The sequence below is a fragment of the Acipenser ruthenus genome, chromosome 49 (assembly GCF_902713425.1).
Source record: "Acipenser ruthenus chromosome 49, fAciRut3.2 maternal haplotype, whole genome shotgun sequence".
NCBI lineage: Eukaryota > Metazoa > Chordata > Actinopteri > Acipenseriformes > Acipenseridae > Acipenser > Acipenser ruthenus.
The window spans coordinates 1,329,567-1,356,667 of record NC_081237.1 but is presented as its reverse complement, the minus strand read 5'-3'; the positions used below and the strand labels follow the sequence as shown (position 1 = coordinate 1,356,667).

Below are 27,101 nucleotides of genomic sequence, written 5' to 3'. Positions count from 1 at the left end.
CATCAGTTTGTTCAAGACGTTAGTGGTGAAAATACATGCTTTGGCTAAGACTATACTTTCTGGAGAGTGGTGATCTTTATATTAACTGGACTAACCTCTACTGCGATGGCAAGACCAACGTTGGTAAAAAGGCTCAGTTTGAAATGTTGGCCTTTTTTAAAAGTACCTACCTACCAAAAGTAAAAAACAAATTAAAAAAAGAAAAGAAAGAAAAGGGTAAATAAATGTAAAACAAAACAAAATGAAACAAAACAAAATTTCAGCAAAACAAAATCAAATTTAATGGTAAATGCAAAAGTAAAACAATAATCAAACAAAACAAAGGAAACACAAAAAAGCAAAAGAAAATTAAACAGAACAACCAAAATGTCTCAAGGCAGTTTTCCAGAAACTTGGGATTAGTTTTAAATCTATTTTAAAACAAAGATTTTGAATGCTACCAAACTAAACTGCATGAAAAAAAGCTTAAGTACAGTTCTCAATAGAGAATGGATTAAACATAAAGCCCTATTTAAAACAAAATAAAATGGAACCAGCTAGAAGGGATACAAGAAAACTTGAATGCTCAAATGTTGGTAGGTGAAATTCTGTCATTAGCGATTTCTCTAGTTTTTAAATTCAAGCAATTCTTTCATCATTGTTTGTGAGATAAAACTTCCTTCATCTTGGTTAAAACTCAGCCCGGCAGTTGTGTTCAGGTTGTCATCAACTCAAGTTCCTTGGAACTCTTTGGTCCTTCCCTAAAAGTAGCTGGTCTAACAAGGTCCCTTTCAAAACGGAACTTTAAAACTATTTATTTTGCCTCTTCCTGGCTGCTCAATACATCTCCTGCGATGAATATGCCACATCTTATTAGGTTGTGTTGAGTATGGTTCCAGCATGCTATGCCTATACAAGACCTCTGATTCATTTATGGGTGGGAAAGTTTACCTTCTTTTCTAGTCCAAACAAACGTAAGCGATTGACAAAAAAACAAACAGACAAAAAAAGCGAAGGCATCTGCATTCTGTATGCTTAATCTTAACTACATAAAACAAAAGCGGACAGCATCTTAAAAGCATCGTGACCTTAGTGTAAAGAGAATCAGAGACTTATAAAGACAGTGCATGCTGTGATTTTTGTTTTACCATGCATATGGCACATATCTTATAGTGACATTACCAAGTAACTTCTGTACTCTTAGCATTGCAGACATACAAATTAATTTAGAAACTCAGAATTGGTCAATAGATTGTGGGATATCTCAAAAAACATTTGAACACGTTAGTTGCATCCCAGAATATCAATCTTCCTACACTTTCCTATATAGACTAGGACAAAGAAAACACTTGTGAAAATTGGCGCAGAATGGATATTACACTAACAAAAAGAAAATTTGCCTTTTCAACTGTGTCAACTTAATTATTTTGTAGAAAACACACGAGTGCAAGAAATTACTTGTGAGACTTGCTGGTTTTGAATGAGACCTGTAAGATCTTGTCCCCAAGGCGATAGCCATTGAGGCTTGCGATGGCCATAGCAGCCTCTTCGTAGTTTGTCATGGTCACAAAACCGAACCCTTTACATTTATTGGTGTTAAAATCTCGGATCACTTTGACGTTGGTGACTGCGCCAAAGGGGCCAAACATCTGCCAGAGGATTCCTTCATCTGCGTCCTGGCCCAGATTGTAGACGAAGATGCACCAGCCCGACGTGGAGTTTCCGGGAACGTTGACTCCAGACAGACCGCTCATGTGATCCACACTCATGGGAGAGAACCTGAAGGGAGAGGCAGCAGCTTAGCCAGGCACACAGTTCTTTTTATTAGGAAGAGTTAATTAGACAACACCGCTAATGGAACTAATGAATCATAGAAAACTGCACACCTAATGATACAATGATACTGCCAGAGAAACTTCTGTTTTCTTTAGTTAGCCTGACACTGATCTATGGCTTTGCCACACCAATTGTCCCTTACGTTTGCTTGTTTTGTTCCTGCCTGTCACTGGCCTTTCAAGCAACCTCTCAGCCGCACAACAATGGGAACAGCAACAGAGCAATCTGTACAATCAAACGTTAAACCAATTTTGAAATGTACTAGCCGTCTTTAATTTATGAGAAGAAAAGATAACACAAAACAGAAAAGTTAAATTGAGAATTCCTCTTGTCAATTTGATGGCGAGACACATCTATAACTAGTAGGAATATAAATTTGATGTTGGTGTCATTTGTTTCCCTCCAAACTAAAAGGGATAAGTGATTTAAAAGCAATTGCAAATGTCGGTTATCGTGTTTGTCATTACCCTTTTGAAATACTACTCACCGAAATCTCTGGGCCTGGTGATGCACTGGCCCTCCAAAGCGTCGGGACTGTGAATGGTAAAGCTGCGAGAGCAATGCTGTGTTCTTGGTCTGGTTGGGGTTTGCAGCGTATTTGACTGTGATGGGCTCTGCAGCACCTGGTGGCTTCTGACCATTCAAGTCTTTGATTGCATCCTCAGCTTCTGACCTTTTGTCAAAGCGAATAAAGGCAACTCCCCTTGACAAACCTAAAAGAAAAACAAAATTAGGGTTAAGAGTTTCTGGTCTGTATGGTTCTTAAAGAGGGAGCTAGGACACATACCAGGCAGACACACTTAGATCCATTCCATTGTGTGTCACCACACTTTCAAAGTCTATTGGCAATAATGGTTTATTTATGCATTTTGTGTTTGTGCAAAACATGTAGCTACGTTCCCGCTAGCTGCACGCCAGTCGCCACAAGTGAAATGGTTTTCCTGTGTGGCTCAATTTTCACCAAGTTCGACACGTCGGCAAAGGCTTTGAAAAATGTACTTGTGTAAGACTGCCAGCACGATTACTTTGATATATAGTCATACTTGCCCCTGGCATCAGATAACGGCGGCCATAAGGAAACAAGCTGGCTGTTATTGCATCAGCGCTCAGAGAATATCACAGACATTTGCAGAGCTTTTGTCAGATGTTATAGTAATAAAATAATGACTTGGGTCGCATTATTGAGGCGTTTGGTGATAAAACGAGTGATCAGGAGATGATTGATCGGTATGTAAGACTATTATTATTTATTTCTTAGCATATGTGAAAGCTATAGCGAACGAAAGGGTGGAGCGGAGCTGGAGATGCCTAGCGAGTGCTTTGTTGATATGCAGGGCCTTTTAAACCCGTTTGACTTTGGGGAAAAAAAATACTTTTAAACAGCGCGTCTAAAATTAACTGCGCGTGTGAAAATAAATTGGACCTGACGCGTCTGACACGCACTTAAATGGACTGCAAAGGGTTAACTAAGAAACTGCATGGATTAATTGGAAATCAGAGTTATGGTGCACTTTAAATATACTGTTATGTGTAAGTAAAGGACAGGGTCTGGCATTTAAATATCTACGTGTTTTCAAATAAACACTTTGTCTAGCTGTAACAGTGTTTATAACCAGTTTATACTTAACAATAAGATAAACAAATGTCCACAAAAATCATGTAGTAAAATTGTATTTTAGCCAATTCTTGTTGAAGAGCATACCTGAGGCCTGATCGACAAGGACACGAGAGTTGATTATGCGTCCATATCTCGTGAACATATCTTCCACATCTTTCTGCGTCATTGTCTTCGGCAGCCCGCTAATATAGAGATTTGCATCCTTAATGGTATCGGAGCTTGGCCGAGCATAAGAAACCTACATTTAAAAAAAAGGAATAAAATAGTGGGTTTCAAGTTTGTGAATATCGCACTACCTATGGGACTGCCCTGTGTTACTGACTTCAAAAGAAGTACATTCATAAAAATAAAAAAGGTGACCAGTTCCCACTGCTGTAAATTCACACACACACACAGATGTGACCAGTGTGCAGTATTAACTTATATTATATCTACTTACCTTGATAGTTTTAGACTGTAGTCTCAGCCCATTGAGTGTACTGATTGCCCTTTCTGCATCACTAGGGTTTACATAGTTTACAAAACCATACCCTAAACTGTGGCCTACAAACAGAAAAGAATGCTGGTTACTGGTTCATATTTCTGGAAATGTGCAGTTAGTAAACTTCATAAAGCATGCTTCTATTTAAGCAGACAAAGTAAATGCATACAAGGTTTTGCTCACAACATGGGACGAACTCCACAGCAGTAAACAATGAAGTCACTCCAAGAATAGAACACAACAATACTGTACAGACACAGAAGTTCAGTACCCGTTACAATAACCTCATTTATAATTGCATCCTTCAAGGACTTGGATTTTTTTTAAAAAACAACAACTTTCAAACCCATATCTAATGACTTTCTGATTCTGGATTAGAAACATTTGCAAGTAAATGGTTTAGTGATTTCTCTGAAATTATTTCAGAAGTACATGGCATTCAATCCAATACCCACCTATCTCAATATTTACTAAAACCTGCTTATATTGACCGACTATACATGGCGCTTAGACAAAGTACTGAACATATGGAAATACACATATAGGGGATTTAGAGAGGTCACTATAAACAGGCTTTCAAAATAATGAAATCACCACTGAGTGCTTCATGGTTTTATCACCTCCCCCCCAAAAAAACACACAATTCAAAAACACTCTTGTGAAGTCACTGCCTGTACTGAAGGAAATGCACAATAGATTAAGTCATGCTTTTGATTGAAAGCGATCAGATCACAAGCAACATTTCTGTATTCACACATCATAATAAATAAACTAGGGAGTTATTTTTAACTCGGGAACATGTGCCAGGAGAACAATTTTTTCTTCTAAACATCAGTGTATCCCGCTCCTGCTCCTTGCTGCAATACTGGTGCGCTGACAAATGAGTGGCGTGTTGTGGGAACAGAAAACCAGCATCACTGCAGGAGGGAGCGTGATCTGGATACACTTCAATCTCTACAAAACATTCTCCTGGAGAAAACTCCAGAGTAAATGTGGACAAATGTACTGCCTAGTTTTATTTATGATCTATGATGTGTGATTGAAAATGTAAAAAGTCAGCAACATGTTTAAAAATATAGCATATAAAACATAAGAGCAAAGTAAGCAATGCATTTCTTGTAAAATCTTGATCATAACTCATGCTACTACCCATCCCACTAAATAGTCCACCATCACCAACTCAAGTATCATGGACTTCTTTATTGCCAATTAACATGCATTAAGGCTATAAAGATTTAAATGGTTGAATGAAAATCTAAATCTTAACATCACAGCACTTCAATAGTGTTTAACTGAAAATGTCTGGTACATGGTATTTTCCATGGATTCACTTTTTTCAAAAAGTTTCAAAAAATCATTGTAATTGAACACCCCTTGTCAAATCAATGTAACGTTTTAAATATACGATTAACTATCAAGAGGATTATAAATACCAAATCATTGATTCAAAACTTAGATTAACATTGATTCTTGGAAAGGATAGAGTACAAAACATAGCAATTATACAGGATTTAGCCTCAGATTTACACCCTTTGTTACATGCCATAATTAAACTCAGAGTACAATTTATCCAAGATACATTGGTTAGTTCCAGTGTTACTACAAGTTCAGATGAAAAAGTACATTCATTACATTCCTCACTACAATGTTTTCATAATAATAAGAAGTCTTAAAAATGTTTTGGACTCACTGTTGTCTCCCTGATAAGGGCCTTGTGTAGAAAGCGCTTTACCTGCCACTTTGTCGCGGATGAGTTTGGCAGACTCCACCTCCCCAATGCTGCTAAAGAGGCTGCGCAGCTCATCCTGGGTCATGTTCTGGGGGAGGTAGTTCACGATCAGGTTTGTTTTGGCATCCTTTGCCTCATCAGCCATGTGGTCTTCGTAACCGTTAGACATGTCATAAACTTCCTGAAAACATATGGAAGAGAGGGTACGGTCAGCGATTTAACTTCACTATAACCAGCAGACCACCAGTGTCTATTCTCCCACTCTCTCAATATCATGTGCTAAAGAATGTCAAACTACTTCCACATTTTAGATGTAAACTGAATTAAGATTGATATTTTGATATCCTAACTGCATTTGCAGTGCTCTAGTTATATGTAACGAGACAAACAGCCTCAATATAGACTGTTAAAGTCCTGATTTTTATTTATGTATTTTTTTTAATCAAGCGTTCTCATTTGAATGCAAGTTGCGCCTTGCTGTTTCACTACTATGCACAGCAGTTTTAGTTATTGGGGGATCTTCTGATAAGTCCTAATGTTTGTTTTTGATTTTGAAAAATAAAATGTTAATGCATTGACTGTTGTTGATAAATGCACATGTAATAAATCGATTAACCAGCCAGCTGCTTATCCCGCGATTTCCACTTGGAGCGCAATCGATTCCAATGGTGTCACTCCCGTGAGAGTAGCGTTACATGGGGTTACATGCGCATCTGAAAAGCTTCACGTCGTTTCAACGTGCTGCACTAAATCAAGAGGCATAACATATTCTACTATCGTCTGCAGTTTTGTTTCTTGCTGGCAGCAGTCATGGACAGACCGGCCCATCCATAGAAAAGCAGATAAAAATGGATGGCCACATTTGCAGAGTAATAAATGGATGCCTGCTTGTTGATGTTACAAGGGGTTGTAAGGAAACCTTGTCAGGATTGGTACTGGTCAAAACAGATTTATTCTGCTGAGGAAGTACACTTCACAGATAATACAGCGATACACACCCATATCCAAAACTGTGGAAGACAGAAAGTAAGTTTACCACATCAATGATATGGCGTGTGATATGGTAAACTTACCTTTCCAATTACCCTGTATATGACGCGATTGAAAATTTGCGACAAGTTTTCTGATGTACGTTTGTGATATGACTGCACAATGACTTTTTGCCACACTTAAGAATACTGCAAAGTAAAAAATGTTGTTACTTATACCTATATAATGCTGCCATTGGGGAAAAAATGGTTATGTTGAGATTTATATTGTTATAATATTACAATGGTAAACATTTTTTATGCAAGTTCTATTGAAATAACATTTCTGTTTTTCACAATGACAATAAGTGTTTTTTTACACAAAACTGTGGGAGTCTGGAACCAGTAATGTTGAAGCCGACACCCTGGGATCCTTCAAGAAGCTGCTTGTTGAGATTCTGGGATAAATAAGCTCCTTGCATTCAAATTAATTTCTTGAGATTTATGCAGAAACAAATGTTGACAGAATTTATATATTACTATATCAAAAACATTAAACACTAAAAACGAATGATGCAATGGTTATTTTCCCCAAACAAACAAAATTCTATACCGAACGAGACCGACAACAGGGTTCGAAATTAACACCTGATATGTTTTTGTACACTTAACATCGCTCGACTGTCGTTGAAGAGCACGGTGACTGGCGATCATCGCTGTCGTGTTGATCTGCAGTTTATACTTTCTACTGGCAATCGCCCGGCTCAAGCTGCAGTCGCGGACAGTTCAAATCAGTGTTTATCCCTGCGCATATGCAGTCAAGAGCGGATTATAAAGATCAGATGTAAAAGGAGAATGCATGGGATCAATTGCTCACAATGTATAACTGGTAAAGTTTTAATTTTAATACAGTGACTGCGGTTATAAACACATTGTATATTACGAAGTGCCCCTGGTCCAACGCGTTAATTAATATTACTGTGTGTTCAAGTGTTTTTTTTTTTTTTCAATATTAGTATAGTACATCCAATATTTTCTGTTATTTTGCGTGCTACAAACTCTGAAAAAGGGATTCAAATGATTATTAGTAAACTAATCCAACCATGTTAAAGTAAACTCTTATTTGGTATTTAAGATTAATTTGAACAAAAGTGTGAAATCTTGGAAATGGATGGTAAACACACATTTGGTTAGGCACTGCCTTTACTTCCTTTAAAATGCAGTATGTCATGCACTGAAAATACAAATGTGCGAGTATCTATAAATTGTTTGGTTGTGTATGCACACAGCATTTACATGTGGCTATGTAGGTCAGCGAATGAGATTTGTATTTTGTAGTTCAGTGAGCATGTCAATTAACAGATCGCATGTTACTGTAAACTCTTGTGATCTTCACACATATACAGCGCTTGTTAATTTATTTTTTGAAAACAAAAAAGTGGGCTTGCATCTTCAAAAAGTAATGAAATGTCTTGAAACTTTTTTCATACAATGTAGCTAGTGTACCCAAGTAGTCTGTTGAAAATAAACACTCACTTTTCTCTAAAACTAAACTGCTTAATACTTTAGATAGCTGTTGAACATATATTTATTTCCTGCAAATTGTAGACAAAATGAGGAGTTTATCTGTTTCTGGTCTTTTTTCTGATCTTTGTGATGCCCCGTTTCATGGACATGGTGCTGCTTATGTGATTTGACCTTAAGGTTTTTTTTTTATATAAAATGTTTAAAAGGGACAGCGAGTGCTCGTTAGGCTACTCAGAAACCAATTTAAACGTTGTCTTGTTATTGAAGAAAAATATATACCGTTTAATTTTGAACACTAATAAAATGTCGTCCCAGGGGATTTTTTTGACATGAAAAATAGAAACAAGGACCAGGGGTCACAAATGGAGATTAGATAAAGGGGCATTCAGAACAAAAATAGGAGGCACTTTTTTACACAGAGAATTGTGAGGGTCTGGAATCAACTCCCCAGTAATGTTGTTGAAGCCGACACCCTGGGAGCCTTCAAGAAGCTGCTTGATGAGATTCTGGGATCAATAAGCTACTGACAACCAAACAAATGAGCAAGATGGGCTGAATGGGGCCTCCTCTCGTTTGTAAACTTTATGTTTTAAATGTAATACTAGATGCGCAAAACAATTACATCCCAAAAGTAGACTAATCTAAATCTAAAACAAAATGGCCAAAATGGTTTAGATCAATTAAAAAAAATATTCAGCGAAAAAAGGCACTTTACAGAGCATTTAAAAGGGACCAAAAACAAAGTACACAGAAAGAGTACTTGGAACTGCAAACACAAGTCAAAAAGGAAGTTAGAAAGGCCAAGAGAGAGATAGAAATCAATATTGCTAAGGGGGCTAAACCCAATTCCAAAATGTTTTTCCAATATAACAGCAAGAGAACATTCAAAAAGATGAGGTTAAATGTCTAAGAGACACAAATGGCAAAATCATAGATGAAGAAAAAAAAATAGCAAATATATTAAATGATTACTTTTCACAGGTTTTTACAAAGGAGGACACGGACAACATGCCCCACATGTCGACCTGTTCCTATCCAGTTTTAAATAACTTTAGCATAACAGAGGCAGAAGTGTTAAAGGGACTAGGAGCTCTTAAAATAAACAAATCCCCTGGGCCAGATGAGATCCTCCCAATAGTACTCACAGAAATGAAAGAAGTTATTTACAAACCACTAACCAAGATCATGCAACAGTCTCTTGACACAGGGGTTGTACCGACAGACTGTAAAATAGCAAACGTAATACCGATCCACAAAAAGGGAGACAAAACCGAACCAGGTAACTACAGACCAATAAGCCTGACTTCTATTATATGTAAACTTATGGAAACTATAATAAGACCCAAAATGGAAAATTACCTCTATGGTAAAAATATCCTGGGAGACAGTCAGCATGGTTTTAGGAAAGGGAGATCGTGTCTAACTAACCTGCTTGACTTTTTTGATTGTTGAATTTAAATCAAGGGGAGTAATGTTAAAACTTTACAGTGCATTAGTAAGACCTCACCTAGAATATTGTATTCAGTTCTGGTCACTTCATTACAAAAAGGATATTGCTGCTCTAGAAAGAGTGCAAAGAAGAGCAACCAGAATTATCCCGGGTTTAAAAGGCATGTCGTATGCAGACAGGCTAAAAGAATTGAATCTATTCAGTCTTGAACAAAGAAGACTACGTGGTGATCTGATTCAAACATTCAAAATCCTAAAAGGTATAGACAATGTCGACCCAGGGGACTTTTTTGACCTGAAAAAAGAAACAAGGACCAGGGGTCACAAATGGAGATTAGATAAAGGGGCATTCAGAACAGAAAATAGGAGGCACTTTTTTTACACAGAGAATTGTGAGGGTCTGGAACCAACTCCCCAGTAATGTTGTTGAAGCTGAAACCCTGGGATCCTTGAAGAAGCTGCTTGATGAGATTTTGGGATCAATAAGCTACTAACAACCAAACGAGCAAGATGGGCCGAATGGCCTCCTCTCGTTTTTAAACTTTATGTTCTAAAAACATTTTCACATGCTGATTTTGTATATATATGTACATTTTACACCGGATGCGCACAGAGAAATAGGAACACAGTTTATTTCAGTCTGTTTCACTACATGGTGTGAAAGCCAGCATTATACAGTATTCTTAAAAAAAAGAAAAAAGTTATGTTGGTGTGAAAGGACCTTCAAATGTTGTACTCTAAAGTAACGGTTAACTTGCCAGCAGTAAAAATCAAGAATCTTTATATTATTGGTTCGTGTACTTTTTAAAAGCTATTGTGTATGTTGATGTTGCTAAACCTACATTTGGTGAAATGTACTAAAAATCACCGTGACAAAATCGTGTCCTTAACGATGAATTTTGGTTTATTTACTGGAATCAATTGTATCTTGAACTGAATTGTTTAAAGCTTGAAAAAAAAAAACATAGTAAGTTAATGCTTAGCAGATCCCCAGTCAGAAAGTGTGACAATAGATAATAACTTATAAATAAAGGATTGATTAACAGAACGGGCTAAATCTAGGCAGTACTTACAGGAATGACAAACAATGTTATATATGCACTACACTGAGGTTGAAAGAAGGCATCTGCAAGAAAAAAATAAAAGGTGCAGAGTTCCTGTCAGTGATGTCAGATGGTTCAACCAATAGCGCTGTCATAGAGGAGCTAGTAGTTGTTTATTTAGCAGACACCTTTATCCAAGGCGACTTACAGAGACTAGGGTGTGTGAACTATGAATCAGCTGCAGAGTCACTTACAATTACGTCTCACCCGAAAGACGAAGCACAAGGAGGTTAAGTGACTTGCTCAGGGTCACACAATGAAGGGGACCTTCTGGTTACAAGCCCTTTTCTTTAACCACTGGACCACACAGCCTCCTCCATAGTATATGTATGATTCTGCCAGAAAGGGCTGGTGATTGTGCAGTTTGTGGGCATGCAGTCTGTGGAGAGGGCAGATGCCCAACACATCTCAGAAGCTACATCTGCACTCTGAAGGCAGATTGTTTCAGACTCTGTTGAGACTGCTCATAAATGTTGCTTGTTTTTGCATTTTCTTTTGTCGTCGCCCACCGGAACAATGTTGGCCAGTAAAATGCCTGTGCAGCCGGTGGATTTTTCCATCCACTAGCCATGGTGGCTAGTGCATGGGAAAGTTCATTTCAAGCCCTGCGACAAGAGACAGCCGAACTGACATGCTGCTACAATGAAATCGCATTGGCAGTCTCAGCACAAAGCTGGCAGCCGCTCATCACGCACTTCATATTAAACATCCATCCCTTCATTTTAACATTACAGTAACATTAAAAAAAAAAGTTACAAGACTTACCCGATTGCCTCAGACTGCTCTCCGTAGGGATAACTGCGGCTTCATGCTTAGTGTGGTGTTCAGAAAGGGGTCAATTTTAAGGGTCATCCGTTTGTCCAGGACAGTCAAATTTAGATGGACAAGTGCTTCATGAATATATTTTAACGTCTTGTATAATGAAAGCTGACGCTTCCTGTAGGTGTGTGCCGGCATCTATGAAGTGGTACAGCAGGTAAAGATCATAGTGATGCTGGAAACCAGCAAAACCCACTTCTGCAATGTTACATACTGTAGCAACATACAGTGCCGTGAAAAAGTATTTGCCCCCGGTCTGATTTTCTGCATATTTGACAATGAATGTTATCAGATCGTCAACCAAAACCTAATATTAGATAAAAGGGACCGAGTGAACAAAAAACACAAATTTGATACATATTTCATTTATTTATTAAAGAAAGTTATGCAACACCCAATGCCCCCGTGTGAAAGTAAATCGCCCCCTTAGACGCAATAACTGGTTACGCCACCTTTAGCAGCAATAACTGCAACCAAACGCTTCCTGTAGTTATTGATTAGTCTCTCACAGCACCGTGGAGGAATTTTGGCCCACTCCTCCATGCAGAACTGCTTCAACTCAAGTGACATTTGTGGGTTTTCAAGCACGAACTGCTTGTTTCAGGTCATGCCACAACATCTCAATGGGGTTTAGGTCTGGACTTTGACTAGGCCATTCCAAAACTTTAAATTTCTTGTTCAACCATTTTGATGTAGACTTGCTTGTGTGTTTCAGATCATTGTCTTGCTGCATGACCCAGCTGCGCTTCAGCTTCAGCTCACAGACGGATGGCCTGACATTCTCCAGGAGAATTCTCTGATAGAGCAGAATTCATGGTTCCTTCAATGATGGCAAGGCGTCCAGGTCCTGATGCTGCAAAGCATCCCCAAACCATGACACTACAACCACCATGCTTGACTGTTGGTATCGGGTTCTTACTGTGGAATGCAGTGTTTGGTTTTCGCCAGACATAACAGGGCCCATGTCGGCCAAAAAGTTCCACTTTTGACTCATCTGTCCATAGAACATTGTTCCAGAACTCTTGAGGATCATCCAGGTGCTTTATGGCAAACTTGAGACGAGCATTCATGTTCTTCTTAGTGAGCAATGGTTTCCGCCTTGCTACTCTGCCATGAATCCCATTTTTGCCTAGTGTCTTTCTGATGGTGGAGTCATGAACACTGACCTTAGCCAAGGCGAGAGAGGCCTGCAGATCCCTGGTTGTTGTAGGGTCCTTTGTGACTTCCTGGACGATTTTACGCCTTGCTCTTGGAGAGATTTTGGCAGGACGGCCACTCCTGGGAAGATTCACTACTGTCCCAAACTTTCTCCATTTGGACAATATTGCTCTGACTGTGGTTCGGTGGAGCCCCAGAGCCTTAGAAATGGCTTTGTAACCCTTTCCAGACTGATAGACATCAACAACTTTTTTCCAGAGGTCTTCAGGAATTTCTTTTGTTCGTGGCATGATGTGCCTCTAGAACCTGTGTGCGGACAACTTCACTCTGATGGTAAGGGCCAAAGTTAGTCAAGATTTATATTGGGCAGGGCTGGCCCAAATCAGGCCTGGTTGTTAACCAAAGTACTCAAACAGCTGACCCTAATTATCCTTTTAATTGGGTTGAGTTAACTAGGGGAGGCAATAACTTTCACACCTGAATATTGCATGATAACCTTGCACACCAAAAAAAAAATGAAAGCAGCACCAAATATTGGTGTTATTTTTTCTCTCAGACTCCCTCTATATACTACTACAATCCACAAAAAAAATCAGACCAAATTCAATGTGAAAAATGTGCAAAAATGCAGAAAATCAGACAGGGGGCAAACACTTTCACGGCACTGTACCTCGAGTCTTACCAAATCAACCAGTTTGTCAGCCGACAAAAATACAGGTTATCACTCAACCTCAAAACGTCATTATGAAACATATCACAATTTTTCATCTGAATATCATCCTGGATCAGAGCTAGCCTCTTTAGAAACACGCCTCAGCAGTCAGCAGATGCTCCTTTCTGTGTTCAGTAAGAAGCTGATGGAACGACTCGAATGAGTTTTGGATGGCATGGAATATTGCCAAACGTCCTTCACATGAATTAATTTTTATAAAATTGGAGTGTTGGCGCCAACTAGAGAATGCATGTTTAACCTTTTGCGGTCCATTTATTAATTGCGCGTCAGGCACGCCAGGTCTAATTAATTTTCACACGTGCAGTTAATTTTAGACGCGCTGTTTAAAAGTATTTTTTTTCACAGTCAAACGGGTTTAAATGGCCCTGCACATCAACAAAGCACTCACTAGGCATCTCCAGCCCCGCCCCACCCTTTCGTTTGCTATAGCGTTCACCTATGTAAGACATAAATAATAATAATAATAATAATAATAATAATCGTACATACCGATCGATCATCTCCGGATCACTCGTTTTATCACCAAACTCCTCAATAATGCGATCCAAGTCATTATTTTATTACTATAACATCTCAAAAAAGCTCTGCAGATGTCTGTTTTCTGTGCGCTGATTCAGTCAGCCAACTTGTTTACTTACGACCGCCCCGTTATCTGATACCTGATACCATGTATGACTATTCATGAGATACGCCTTTTTTTTTTTTTTTCGACTTGTCTCGGCTCCTGTCGCTCCCACTCGGCAATTGAATGGTTTTCTCGGCTTTTTCCGGAGAAAAAACGACTAGACACCCGTTTATGGCGTTGCTATAATGTCGGACTCAGTCCGACAAAGGACTGGTGAGGAATTATTGCAATGTCGGACCCAGTCCAACAATGGACCGCAAAGGGTTAAATGTTATATTGCAGGTCTAAAATGTATATTATTTACATATATTACATTTTGTCATGAGCAGGTACTGTAATACCTTTCAAAATATAAAGTGGATTTGTCATCCACAAAGCTCTCAAATATTTAATAAAAACACAGCAGTCTTTTTTTTTTTTTTAAACCAAGCATTCGGGGACCGGAGCAAGTACCTTGCAAATAAATTGGGTTTCGTAAAACTTTTGCTGGGCTGCGGCATTGCCGATTTTCACCAGAAACCTGCGAATGCCAGACAGCAACCACAAGTAGCAACTTTCATCGCAGATCCTATTTTAGGACGTACCATGGCGCTCGTACTAGCTCCCTGTGGAACTGTACACTTTAGTAAACAGATTTCTAAGGTTAAACATTCTGATGACAATATGAACTTGTCTCTGTATCTTAACCACCCCCCACATTTTTATTATATATATATATATATATATATATATATAAAAAAAAAATCAGGCTGAAATGGAGGTACAACCAGTACACAAAAATGTTTTTTTATACAAAATGTTTAAATAACTACAAAACAATTTATTTAAATGACGTGTAAACCAAAGTTCTGCGGGTGATAAACTGTAACTGAGTCAAGGTCAAGTTGTAAAAACAAACATGTTTTATTTATTAAACAATCATATAACAAAAGTACCGCTGTATTCAGTATAATAGCATTATCGGGCAGATTGCTTTGCTTGAAACTGGACAATGCCGTGCAGCAACTGTGGATAATATTTATTAATAATTCCAAACAATGAAATGTGTAAAATACATTAAATAACACACAAATGTGATACAAATAAATAAAATGGACCACTCAAGTGACAAAAATAATGACACGCGCCTCTGTCACTTCTAGATAAAAACTGAAAGAAACCTGCCAGACCCCCAAATCATGGAAACAAAAAACACTTCCCCCAATTCGTCTCAGCTACAGTTCAGCACAGCAATAACAAAGCTGTGTGCAGCAGCCACCGCCATGTTATTACCTGCCCCACAAGTTTAAATAATGACACTAAACACAGCTTGATCATCAGGCATGCCCCCTAATAAAGACCAATAGAAGTGCCAAGGTAGCGAGTGTCTTAACTTTTTCAGCTGTGTAGAAAGAAAAGTAAACACAGATCAGTAAACATTTCTTTAAATACGTTTACTGCACAGCATTGACCTTCTTTCTGCACAGCTGAAGGGCTTTCCTTATGTATGTATATGTCTAGAACTTCAAAGTACAGCCTGTCAAGTCTATGCAACTCAATCTCCATCGACAGGGAGGTATTTTGGTTTTCCTCAATAAACTTTTTCATCTCCCTTTTTCCTTTTAATTTCATTCTGCTCACTAGATCTATCCATTTCTTTTCAGCTACTATTCTTTGCTCCTTCAAAACATTGTTTACTGCATCAGTAATTATCTGCAACTTTTTTCTTCATGATTAAAACTTAAATAATTGTATCATTTTAAAAAAAAAAGCTTTCCTTTGCAACACTGCCACTGTGTACTTACCGAATCGGTCGCTGTGCCTTAAAATTGATTACGATTGTGATTTCACTCACCGCAGATCACAAAAAAGAGTGAGCACAAGCGACGGCACTTGAACTGCTTTATGAAACGCACGCAGCGCTGAACTCTGCGTCCTCGCAACCTCATCGCAAACAGCAGAACTTTTGTGAAACGGGCCCCAGAGCTCAAGGGAAGAGCGTGTCAAAGACTCCTTACAAAAACGTGTCAATGTGCTGTTTTTGGTGAAATCAGGGCACTTATCGTATTTTGCTTCCTAATAACTGAATATTTTATTTAAAGTGCATAATACATACAGTATAAACAAATTGCAGAAAAAGTGTAATACACTGTAGATCTACAGTACAATAAATTGCACAGAAACTGTAGACTCTACAATTAAATGCTAGCACTTAAAATGCTATGCTCACAAACATTTCATGTTTTACTGTGTGTCTTGAGGCTCTCGGCCATATGAAAATGTCAGTATGAGGCTCGTAGGGTCAGGAAGTTTGGCAACCCCTGGTATAATACATTGATAGGAACCTATTTTTTTATTTTTAAATTACATGTGCATAATAATTGTATGTCCCTTTCCCTTGGATGCACAAATTCAGTTTTCATTATATATATATATATATATATATATATATATATATATATATATATATATATATATATATATATATATATATATATAAATAAACGATCATAACCAACTTGCATCCCTACTATAAACCCAATGTTGATACTTTAGAATAGCAAGTATGTGGTTTCAACAGATGTTATTTGATTAGTGTGGATAGGGTTCAGAGCGTCACTTTAAGAATAAATACATTACAGTGAAAATCGAATTTACGGCTTCTCAATGGCAAGCTGTACATGTACATATAAATAGTTTTAGAACAGCTTTGTTCTTATTTTACATACTCAATCAATGCTGCAAACAGATTGAAAATATTGTGCCCTAGCAAGTGTAATGTTGGATGGATAACAGCTGGTTGCTAGTAGCAATCCAAAAACAGGTTCACTTATCTCTCATTTTTTAAATATATATTTCTTTGAATTCGATGGGAGTCAGTTTATTGCACATGCATTACAGTTTAAACAGTAAATAACTCTGCTAAATGTTCCATCACTATGATGAACAACTGTTGTGTTAATTAATGGAAACAGGAAATGAAAATTATTCAGCTGTGTTGGTAGCACCCCAAATTTGACTATTTTGATAGGTTTTACCTTCAACCAGAGATACAACTACAACGCTAGCCCGTTCTAACGCGACCCGTTACAATGCGGAACCGGTTACAACACAGCAAGGTCATGGCTCCCATTTCCCCCATAATGCAATCTGACTCACAAACGTTGGGTGAACGTTCCAGATACTTTAAGTGATCCTGGCGATAATGAATTATGCTTGGATAAATTGTAATAGAAACAAAAAAGAAAACCAACACTGATTTGGTTTTATTGTTTTTACATTATCATATTTAAACGCATTGCTTGCGCAGTTTGTTTTTTTCTAAAAGTAAAAACAAACTGTCAGTTAATGTTACAAAACAACACAGCTGTGTAGAAACATCATTGGATTCTGTGTTATTTACAGTTTACAACATTTACTATAAAAAATATCAAATTTAAATAAGAGTGGTGTAAACTTTAAACTCATGAGGTGAAACACAAATAACACTGTCTCCTAATTATGGACCCCGACAACCGCATTATAACAGGGTAGCACTGTACATTCATTATTACCACAGGCACGCAAAAATACTGTAGTAACTTCGACCTTGAGATTGAACAACAAAATCAAAACTATACATGAGAATAAATTAAATTACTTCTGGCAAATGTTTTACTTTTTGTTCCATTCATTATTTAATATTTTGGTATTGTTAGATGACTAAATATCAATTACTCTCAAGTCCCCAACTTCTTAAACACAAACAAATCTACCTTGAGTTGACAAATCTTGCATCTTTCTAGTAAATCAATCTCATCTTGAGACGCGTTTGGACAAACTGGAAGGACAATTTGTCCTGAAAAACAATGATATTAAACATACAAATCTGCTACTCACTTTCAAGTATCTAATGTGGCCCCTTCTGACTGCCATGTAGACACTTCACAGTTCCCGAATCTGAAGGTATTAAAAACAAAATAAGGTAATAAAAATACACGCTGAAAAAAAAAGGGGGTAGGGAGAGAAGGTAAAAATAATTTGAAAAAAATAAATAAAATAAATAAAATTAAAAAAAAAAAAAAAAAAAGAAAAAAAAAAGGATGCTCTGCTTCTTCGGGAAATACCTGTGGAGAGAACATAAGAAACCATCAGCCTCAAGGACTGTTCCCTTTTCAGCGTGTATTTTTAACACCTCACTTTGGTTCTGCTTGCATTCAAATCTACTATACAGAATGCTCTGCCTGAGTCTATGAACCTTGCTAAGGTGTCAGAAAATCTTTCGCAGTCCCCTCACAGCCAGACTGACTTCACATTTCATCAGCGTATTCAAAGCAGTCTAGGAATGAGGGGAGTAATATTAAATTTCTCTGGTTTGCGACATCAAAATACAGCAGTTTATTGGAAACGCAACACATTACAAATACATATTTTTAACAAACTGCTTTATTGAGTATCAAAGTAATCCTAAATAAAGCAACTATTGTAAGTGCTAGAGACTACAGTGCTCCCTCCATTTCACTGTGACTTTCACATCAAAAACCTGAATGAAAACAGTGAATTAGTAGATTACACTGGACTGTAACCAAACTGAATGAACAGTATTTATGAGTTATTGAAAGGAGGGAGCACTGTTCTACAATTACGTACAAAGTGTCACATAGGAGATTAGTTATATTTACTACAATGTACCTGAAGCCAGTCTACAACCTTCGTGACTAGTTGTAACACATTAAGTGAAAACTCAATAGTGAAAGTTTTCCTTTTTAATTGAGGACCACAAAACTCTAGCTTAGGGATAGCCTCTACAGTTAAGTATCCATGTTAAAATTCTATTGTCTCTTTGACAAAAGTCGGTACCAGACCCCATGCTGTCTTGTCATTGTTAAGGTTTGAAATACACCTTCCTTTTAATTTGACTACTTAATGACAAGCGCTGGGTCACAAAACGCATCTGATAAGACTCAATAAATACAAAATAAATGTACATATTGAAAAGGGAGGGACACAACTTGAAGTCGCATGTAGATCTGTTAAGGTATAAAGACATAGTTCAGTTACACAAGTCTTAAGCTTTTAAAAAAAAAAAAAAATTAATAATAATAATAATAATAATAATAATAATAATAATAAAGGACAGTTTTAATGGAACATGAAAAATTAGAATTAAACACTGTAGGGAAAGTTTTAACCGGCAATTCACTGGAGAACTCATCGTCGTGTAAAGGGTTAACAAGGATACTGATTTAAACAAAAAACACTTCAATATAGAACATGGTCTGAGTAACAAAGACCAGGAAGAATCAATGATTAACACTTGTATAGATAGCAGAATGGCTTCACAAGCCCACTAAAGCAGTAAATGCATGAGCCTTAAACAAATGTATATTTTTGTAAGGCTGGAAAGTTTAAAAAACCTTAAGGCCTCTTGCAGCAATGTCCGAAAGCAAAGTACACTACATGTGCTCTGTGAAATAGCCAGACAGCTTCCTTTGGCAGTTACAACTTTAGTAATAAGAGTTGTAAACACGATTCTCTAGAAACGCACGCCATTGGACACCGAATGATCGTTAATCGATAGTCCCAGCGAGTTCGGGCAGTAAACATCCACACAAACTTTCCATCATTTCTTCCAAGAGATCACTATTATATTTTCCACGCATAATATCGAGTATATTAAGCACTGCACTGAGAATTCAGGCTCAATTTAATCAATCTAAAAACAAAACAAAAAAAACAACACTTATTCCCGGTAAAAGCCACAATGCTTTTAATGCCAGTGACTGCATTTAAAAAACCCGCCCATCTGGGCCGCCTAACAAAATAAAGCGAAACCCCTCAATATGTTAAGCATTTAAATAACAAAGGTTAATAAAATTATAGGCATACCCCAAGAAACTCACACCTTCTTATTAAAACTGTGCAAGTATCTTATTAAGTAAATAATGTTTTTATTCTTCAGTCACCCAATGTGACACAGTTGATCACATGCAAATTAGATTTTTAACCAGAAAAAAATATACGATGCAAGGGGTTTTGCTTTCTTAACACTGTTCTCGTAATAAATAAATAAATAAATAAAAAAATAAATAAATAAAAACACTGCATACTGAAACGCATTTACTAACAAAAACAAGATAATCGTCACACGGGGATATTCTCTATTAATAGATATTATGTTGCATAGCACTTGTTAACGATTTTTTATTTTACCCTCCACAATGGAATAAGGTAAAATAAATAAATACATAATTAAAACATGTAAACTATACAACAATTACAAATTACAATAGAAAACAGTTTTCTGCCCCAACGGGCCATAAAGCCCCGTTGTATATTTTGCTCCGAGTCGGACCTGTGTTGTTCTCCTTCTCGGCCTGCCCACCCCGCGAACTCGGCGGCCCACTTACCGAGGCCTACTGAGGCCTCTCCTCTCGTTTCCACCGCATGGCGGTCGCCACGTCGCTTTCCTGGAATCTGTCTAAGAAAAGTCCGTTCTGTGGGACCGATTGCTCCATACCTGTATCTCCGTAATTCCGGTGCTCTTTTGGGTCGAATGGTGTAACCCTTTCCCCACACTCGAGTATCGATGTTGTTATTTCTGACCTGCGGCTCTACAGACACAATGAACAGGACCAAGATCCACTGATACTGCCGGCGCGATAGAGGACTGGCAAAAGGCCCGCCTGCGCCGATCGCTTATTAGATAGTTTCGCTGTCAGGTAGGCAGTTTGATACATGTAATTGGTTCTTGTTTTTTCTACCGCCCACATGGAATCATTACACTCCCGCCTCCTCTACAAGACGATTGGACAAGTTATGTGTTTGTCAAAAATTATAACATCTCATTGCATGGCAATGCAATCAATCACTTTAGAGAGAGTTCTTTTTTTTTCTTGACACGTTCTTTATTTTCAACCATAGCAGTTCCACAGCAACGCGGCCATGCTAGGTGGGTGTGCGTGAGCAAGTGCATATTTAATACTACATTTTTATTTATCGTCGGTAAAAAAAACCGAAAAATGTCGATACAACCATACGAGCGTTTAATACACCATAGACCCAATAATATCACCAATGAAACAAGAAAATACTGAGTGAGATATCGCTGTAAGAATAATGTAATACTTTCCAGTATTTTAATTAATAATATAAATTACTCGGGGTGCACGTTTTCACAGTAATGTCAACACTTCAGTCAAATGGCTGCTTTAAGACAGCGTCTAAAAATAAATATTAGTTATTCTACATCATGTATTCATTTTAGTGTTTTTTTTTTATCAATTGAATAAAACATCAATTAAACTCTAAAATGAATTTATTAAAAGACATTTAAATGACTCTAAAAATAAAAACAAAGCGCAAATACAGTTATATAAAACAATGGCAACGTGTTTGGATTTATTGGAACAACTGGCAGAGTAACTGTACTTGTGTACTATCGCATGTTTTTATGCTACTGATAGTTACTTAGGGGCTGTATTTTTTTCATAGTAAAAAATAGCTTATTTCGCGGGTATTTCAAAATATTTCACAATCAAAATATTAAAGTAGAAAAAATGTCACATTCAATTTTTTTTATTTTCTCTAGTTATTATATAATACATGTTCCTAAATATTTAAATGCTTACCTGAAAAGCAGTAAATACTACATTGTAGAATATTTCGTTTTTATGTCCACCTTTTAAAGACATTCTGTTCATAAGGTGTAAAAATAACACCTGGTGTCCCTTTCTTGTACTGGACCAAGCAATCTTTAGCAGAAATATTTCTGATCTGTGCAGCAGTGTGGAGTAGTGGTTAGGGCTCTGGACTAATCACACTACTCACCACACTAACCACACTCCTAATAGGGCAGCAGTGTGGAGTAGTCGTGGGTTTAATCCCAGGTGGGGGACACTGCTGCTGTACCCTTGAGCAAGGTACTTTATCTAGATTGCTCCAGTAAAAACCCAACTCTATAAAGAGTAATTGTATGTAAAAAAATAATGTGATATAATTGTAAGTTGTCCTGGATAAGGGTGTCTAAGAAATTATTAATAATAATGCAACTGGTATCTTTTTTGTTAAAGACATTTTAAACAAATCGTGGAAGCAAACTAAACTAAACTGGCTGCCAGGTTCATGATGCAGTGTTACAAGTAGTCCGTCAATAAAGCAAACCTTCATTTACCTTTAAGTGATAAAAATAGAGCCTTACTGATAGTTAGCCTTGCAAGTAAACATGTTAAACAAACAAGAAACAACATCATTACAAACCCCTTAATTAAAAACAAGTTGTTTATGTCAGTTTGGTCACTGATTGGCTGTGTTTTTCCTATAGAAATGTGGAAGAGCTTTGAGAATGCAGGCTAGCTGTTTGTTGATGGGTAATAATGAAACTCAAAGCCCAGTGTCAGATGGCAACATGCCACAGCAATGGGATTATCCCTTAATTACATGGGAAGTCTTACACTTTCACTTTCATTGAGAGTCCATGGCTAATTATTCATTTTAAAGTGTTGTCTTAGAAGTGCCACCAGCCAAGTTAGTCCCTATTGTGTTTTGATTAACAACCCTTTATAACCGATTTAATAAGAATACAATAATATACCTGGCTTTTTGTACATTTAACGTGTTTTGGATTGATGACAATAGAAAAATTTACTCTGGAAATCTGGTAACCCTAATCAGGAGTAGTCCTATCCTTTCCCAAGCATTTCCCTTATCGACGCTGTCTCGTTAAATTTCCTTACAGCAGCAACAGATGAACATTTCCACCCAAACAACTTATCTATGTTCTGTTACTTCGTTTCTTAATACGTGAAGTTCATCAAAGGAAAATGCTGGTTTACATTGTTTCTCCGTTCTGACATTATTCTGGTTTGATGTCAGTTCTACTTTTTTTTTGAATATGCTGTTACACAACAGATTTGTGCTATGGCTCTTGAGAGATGTGGCCTCTGGATGGCTAGTTGCTTTGCTCTTGAGAGGTGTGACCTCTGGATGGCTAGTTGATTTGCTCTTGAGAGGTGTGACCTCTGGATGGCTAGTTGATTTGCTCTTGAGAGGTGTGTGACCTCTGGATGGCTAGTTGCTTTGCTCTTGAGAGATGTGACCTCTGGATGGCTAGTTGATTTGCTCTTGAGAGGTGTGACCTCTGGATGGCTAGTTGATTTGCTCTTGAGAGGTGTGACCTCTGGATGGCTAGTTGCTTTGCTCTTGAGAGATGTGACCTCTGGATGGCTAGTTGCTTCATAACATCATAAAAAGTGGATGGGGAGTACCATATGCCTGCTGGTTCAAATATGGTATTCATTTGGGAGGGGCCAAATAACTGCTAAATAAGTTGCAGCTGCATAGCTGATGCATAAGCACCTTGATGATCTCTAGGAACACCAACTGTGCTAAATCAGCCACGCTAAATAAATAGCCTTACTCAAAAAAAATCTTTATGACTATGTCCCATAGTGTCTAAACTGGACAGTAAATTACTCAATGATCCAAAACCTTATCTGGAGCGCTGGTTAAGAACCTAAGAACATTTACAAACACGAGGAGGCCATTCGGTTCCTATTAGCTGATTGATCTGAAAACTTTGATCTGTGATTCTGCCTCAACATGACTAGGTAACTGTCAGGATGTGCGTGGTAAAGTGCAGAAAGGGAATGTCCACACCAAGTTCAGACAAAAAAAAGTGCTTTATTATTTTAAAAAGCCGTCGGTCAAAATAATAGTCACCCCTGCTACCAACAATGATATCAAGGGGAAAGAAAGTCAAACAAAAATACAACAATTAATCTGGCACAGTGGTGCCACCTGGATCCCTCTGTGCATGAAAAGCTGTGCTCTCAACACCAGCTTATGGTGTGGTGCTGTGCTGTGCTGTGCAACGCAAGGGTCATGCTCACGCAGCTGCACCACTTTTGTGCTGTCAAACTCCACCCCGGAATCAACCCAGTGCCCCGCCTTATCCAATCGCTGCACGGCCCCCAGCTGATCAGAATGGATTTGTTTAGCAGCACTGCAGCCACGTACCCTCCCCAAGATGTCCGACTTCTGGTTTCGCCGCAACACAGCGTTCGGCCATCTCGGAGACGACGTAACACTAACCTTCCCAAACGTCCTTCTTGGTCGGGAGGCATACTTACAGCTCGGATTCCTTCTCTCTCCATCACAGTAACCCAGTAACTTACTACTGTGTGAATACTGTCTCCTTCCCTCAGTTGGACAAATGCCTGTGATAAAGTATGTCCAGATCATATTTCATCATAATTGAACAGGCACTTCTATAGATATTATATAAAAACTTAGTGTTTCCATGTAGCCACAGATTAGTTTAAACTCAGTAGCTTGTGCTACAGAATGTCCTTAGATAGTTTTATTAGAATTTGATTATAATGAAAAATGTAAGTGCGACATTCATTTCACAGACAGACAACCTCAATAATTTAAACTAAAGAAGTTTCCTAGGAAGTTTCATCAAAATTGGTAAAGAGGTTCTCTATATTCAGATTTCTAGCCTTCACATACCCACTTTGATGCATTATACAACTTGTGCTATAGAAAATCCTTAGCAAGTTTTGTGACAATAGCTAAAACTGTCTGACATACATACTGTGACAGACACCCCCCCCCCTTGTGCAAAGCACACCTGGCCCCAATGGCCACCTCCGCCCTAAAGTTCCAAAAGTCTCGATGGTCCTCTGGGACCAGAGGCAGAGGCAGAGGCAACTGTGTCAGCGACAATGCGGCCAGTGGAAGTGGTCTCTGCAGCCAGCAGCTCCCTCTTCCTGGGCTCTGGCCACAATTTCCAGCAGCGAAACTGCTGCTGGTGAACACCACAAATCCCTGGGTGATGGCATGCAGACTGCCCCGGGCAGTGGTGTGCAGGCATCCCCGGGCAGCGGTTGACTCTTGGGAGGCGACAGCAACAGCGGCAGACCCTTGGGAGAAGACAGCAACAGTGGCGGACCCTCGTGAGGCGACGGCAACACAGCGGCGGACCCTCGTGAGGCGACGGCAACAGCGGTGAACTTTCGGGAGGCAACGGCAGTGGCAGAATCTCTCGTGCTGGAGACAGCGGGGCTTCTGCCTCTAGCGGTGGAGGCGGGAGCGGCAGGTAGTCTCTGGAGACTAGTGCGGCTCTCCTCCGGCCACTGGAGACTGGTGCGGCTCTCCCTCGGTCACTGGAGACTGGTGCGGCTCTCCCTCGGTCACTGGAGACTTGTGCGGCTCTCCCTCCCTCTGGCACGCAGGATGCCAGCTCCTCCCTCTCTGGCACGCAGGACGCCAGCTCCTCCCCCTCTGGCACGCAGGACGCCAGCTCCTCCCTCTCTGGCACGCAGGACGCCAGCTCCTCCCCCTCTGGCACGCAGGACGGCAGCTCCTCCCCCTCTGGCACGCAGGACGGCAGCTCCTCCCCCTCTGGCACGCAGGACGGCAGCTCCTCCCTCTCTGGCACGCAGGACGGCAGCTCCTCCCTCTCTGGCACGCAGGACGGCAGCTCCTCCCTCTCTGGCACGCAGGACGGCAGCTCCTCCCTCTCTGGCACGCAGGACGGCAGCTCCTTCCTCTCTGGCACGCAGGACGGCAGCTCCTCCCTCTCTGGCACGCAGGACGGCAGCTCCTCCCTCTCTGGCACGCAGGACGGCAGCTCCTCCCCCTCTGGCACGCAGGACGGCAGCTCCTCCCTCTCTGGCACGCAGGACGGCAGCGCCTCCCTCTCTGGCACGCAGGACGGCAGCGCCTCCCTCTCTGGCACGCAGGGCGGCAGCTCCTCCCCCTCTGGCATGCAGGACGGCAGCTCCTCCCCCTCTGGCACGCAGGACGGCAGCGCCTCCCTCTCTGGCACGCAGGACGGCAGCTCCTCCCCCTCTGGCACGCAGGACGGCAGCTCCTCCCTCTCTGGCACGCAGGACGGCAGCGCCTCCCTCTCTGGCACGCAGGACGGCAGCGCCTCCCTCTCTGGCACGCAGGACGGCAGCGCCTCCCTCTCTGGCACGCAGGGCGGCAGCTCCTTCCTCTCTGGCACGCAGGACGGCAGCGCCTCCCTCTCTGGCACGCAGGGCGGCAGCTCCTCCCTCTCTGGCACGCAGGACGGCAGCGCCTCCCTCTCTGGCACGCAGGACGGCAGCGCCTCCCTCTCTGGCACGCAGGACGGCAGCGCCTCCCTCTCTGGCACGCAGGGCGGCAGCTCCTTCCTCTCTGGCACGCAGGACGGCAGCGCCTCCCTCTCTGGCACGCAGGACGGCAGCGCCTCCCTCTCTGGCACGCAGGACGGCAGCGCCTCCCTCTCTGGCACGCAGGACGGCAGCGCCTCCCCCTCTGGCACGCAGGGCGGCAGCTCCTTCCTCTCTGGCACGCAGGACGGCAGCTCCTCCCTCTCTGGCACGCAGGACAGCAGCTCCTCCCTCTCTGGCACGCAGGACGGCAGCTCCTCCCTCTCTGGCACGCAGGACGGCAGCGCCTCCCTCTCTGGCACGCAGGACGGCAGCTCCTCCCTCTCTGGCACGCAGGACGGCAGCTCCTCCCTCTCTGGCACGCAGGACAGCAGCTCCTCCCTCTCTGGCTCCTGGGCAGGCAACTACAACAGAGCTGGTATTACTTTGTATGTTTCTATCTCTGCTAATGAAGTCTTCATTCCTCTCAAGCCATGCTTTTAGTGCTGCTTGTTATAAATTAAACGTATATTTACAGCCCTAATTATAGTTATAATGTTAATGGTATGATCTACATTGCAATAACATATTGAACTGTTTAAAAAATAAACCACCCGCAGCAAAGCTGGAATTGTTTTTCTTCGGTTAGCTGATGGAGATAGATCGGTATGTAAAATATTTGTTAGGGTTTCAATTGACCGTCTATTAAAACGGTATCTGCTTCTCCATTCAGTCTTAGGGTAGAATTGCTTAGGGCAATTATCTGGATGATCATCAAATAAATCATATACTATCACCCGTCAAGCCATGGCAGAAAAAAAAAAGTTGTTTCAATGGCAGATCTGGACTTAAGCCTCCTTCAGGGAAGTCTTAAAGTTAAGACCTTACTTAAGACTCGTTTGTGAATAAGACAAGTCCAAATTGACGACTTATGACCAGTCTTAGACTTAAGTGGCCCCTGGCCTGAGTCTTCCAGAG

The 27,101-nt window shown here is 40.0% G+C and overlaps 1 protein-coding gene across 3 annotated transcripts; it reads right to left on the bottom strand.

Moving 5' to 3' along the window:
• Positions 1-257: 257 nt before the first annotated feature.
• LOC131721827 (ELAV-like protein 1) lies at positions 258-20,675 on the bottom strand. Of its 3 annotated transcripts, none has more exons than XM_059014776.1 (7): positions 20,504-20,675; positions 17,884-17,943; positions 5,605-5,824; positions 3,873-3,976; positions 3,518-3,671; positions 2,303-2,528; positions 258-1,758 (listed from the first exon to the last, which is right to left on the bottom strand). In XM_059014776.1, exons 2-7 carry the CDS (start codon positions 17,917-17,919, stop codon positions 1,434-1,436), a joined length of 1,065 nt encoding a protein of 354 aa, XP_058870759.1. In that variant the 5' UTR covers positions 17,920-17,943; positions 20,504-20,675; the 3' UTR covers positions 258-1,433. The 3 variants fall into 3 exon arrangements, with proteins under 3 accessions (XP_058870759.1, XP_058870760.1, XP_058870761.1); XM_059014777.1 differs by having other exon boundaries at positions 5,647-5,824; XM_059014778.1 differs by lacking the exon at positions 17,884-17,943.
• Between the last annotated feature and the right edge of the window lie 6,426 nt (positions 20,676-27,101).

Bases quoted from the DNA above. Each gene is read 5' to 3' on its own strand.
- LOC131721827 (XM_059014776.1), bottom strand. From the start codon at position 17,919: ATGGCAGTCAGAAGGGGCCACATTAGATACTTGAAA. The intron at 5,825-17,883 runs GTGAGTAGCAGA...ATATGTTTTCAG, and splicing joins GCCACATTAGATACTTGAAA to GAAGTTTATGACATGTCTAA. The intron at 1,759-2,302 runs GTGAGTAGTATT...CTCTCCCTTCAG, and splicing joins CACCAGGCCCAGAGATTTCG to GTTCTCTCCCATGAGTGTGG.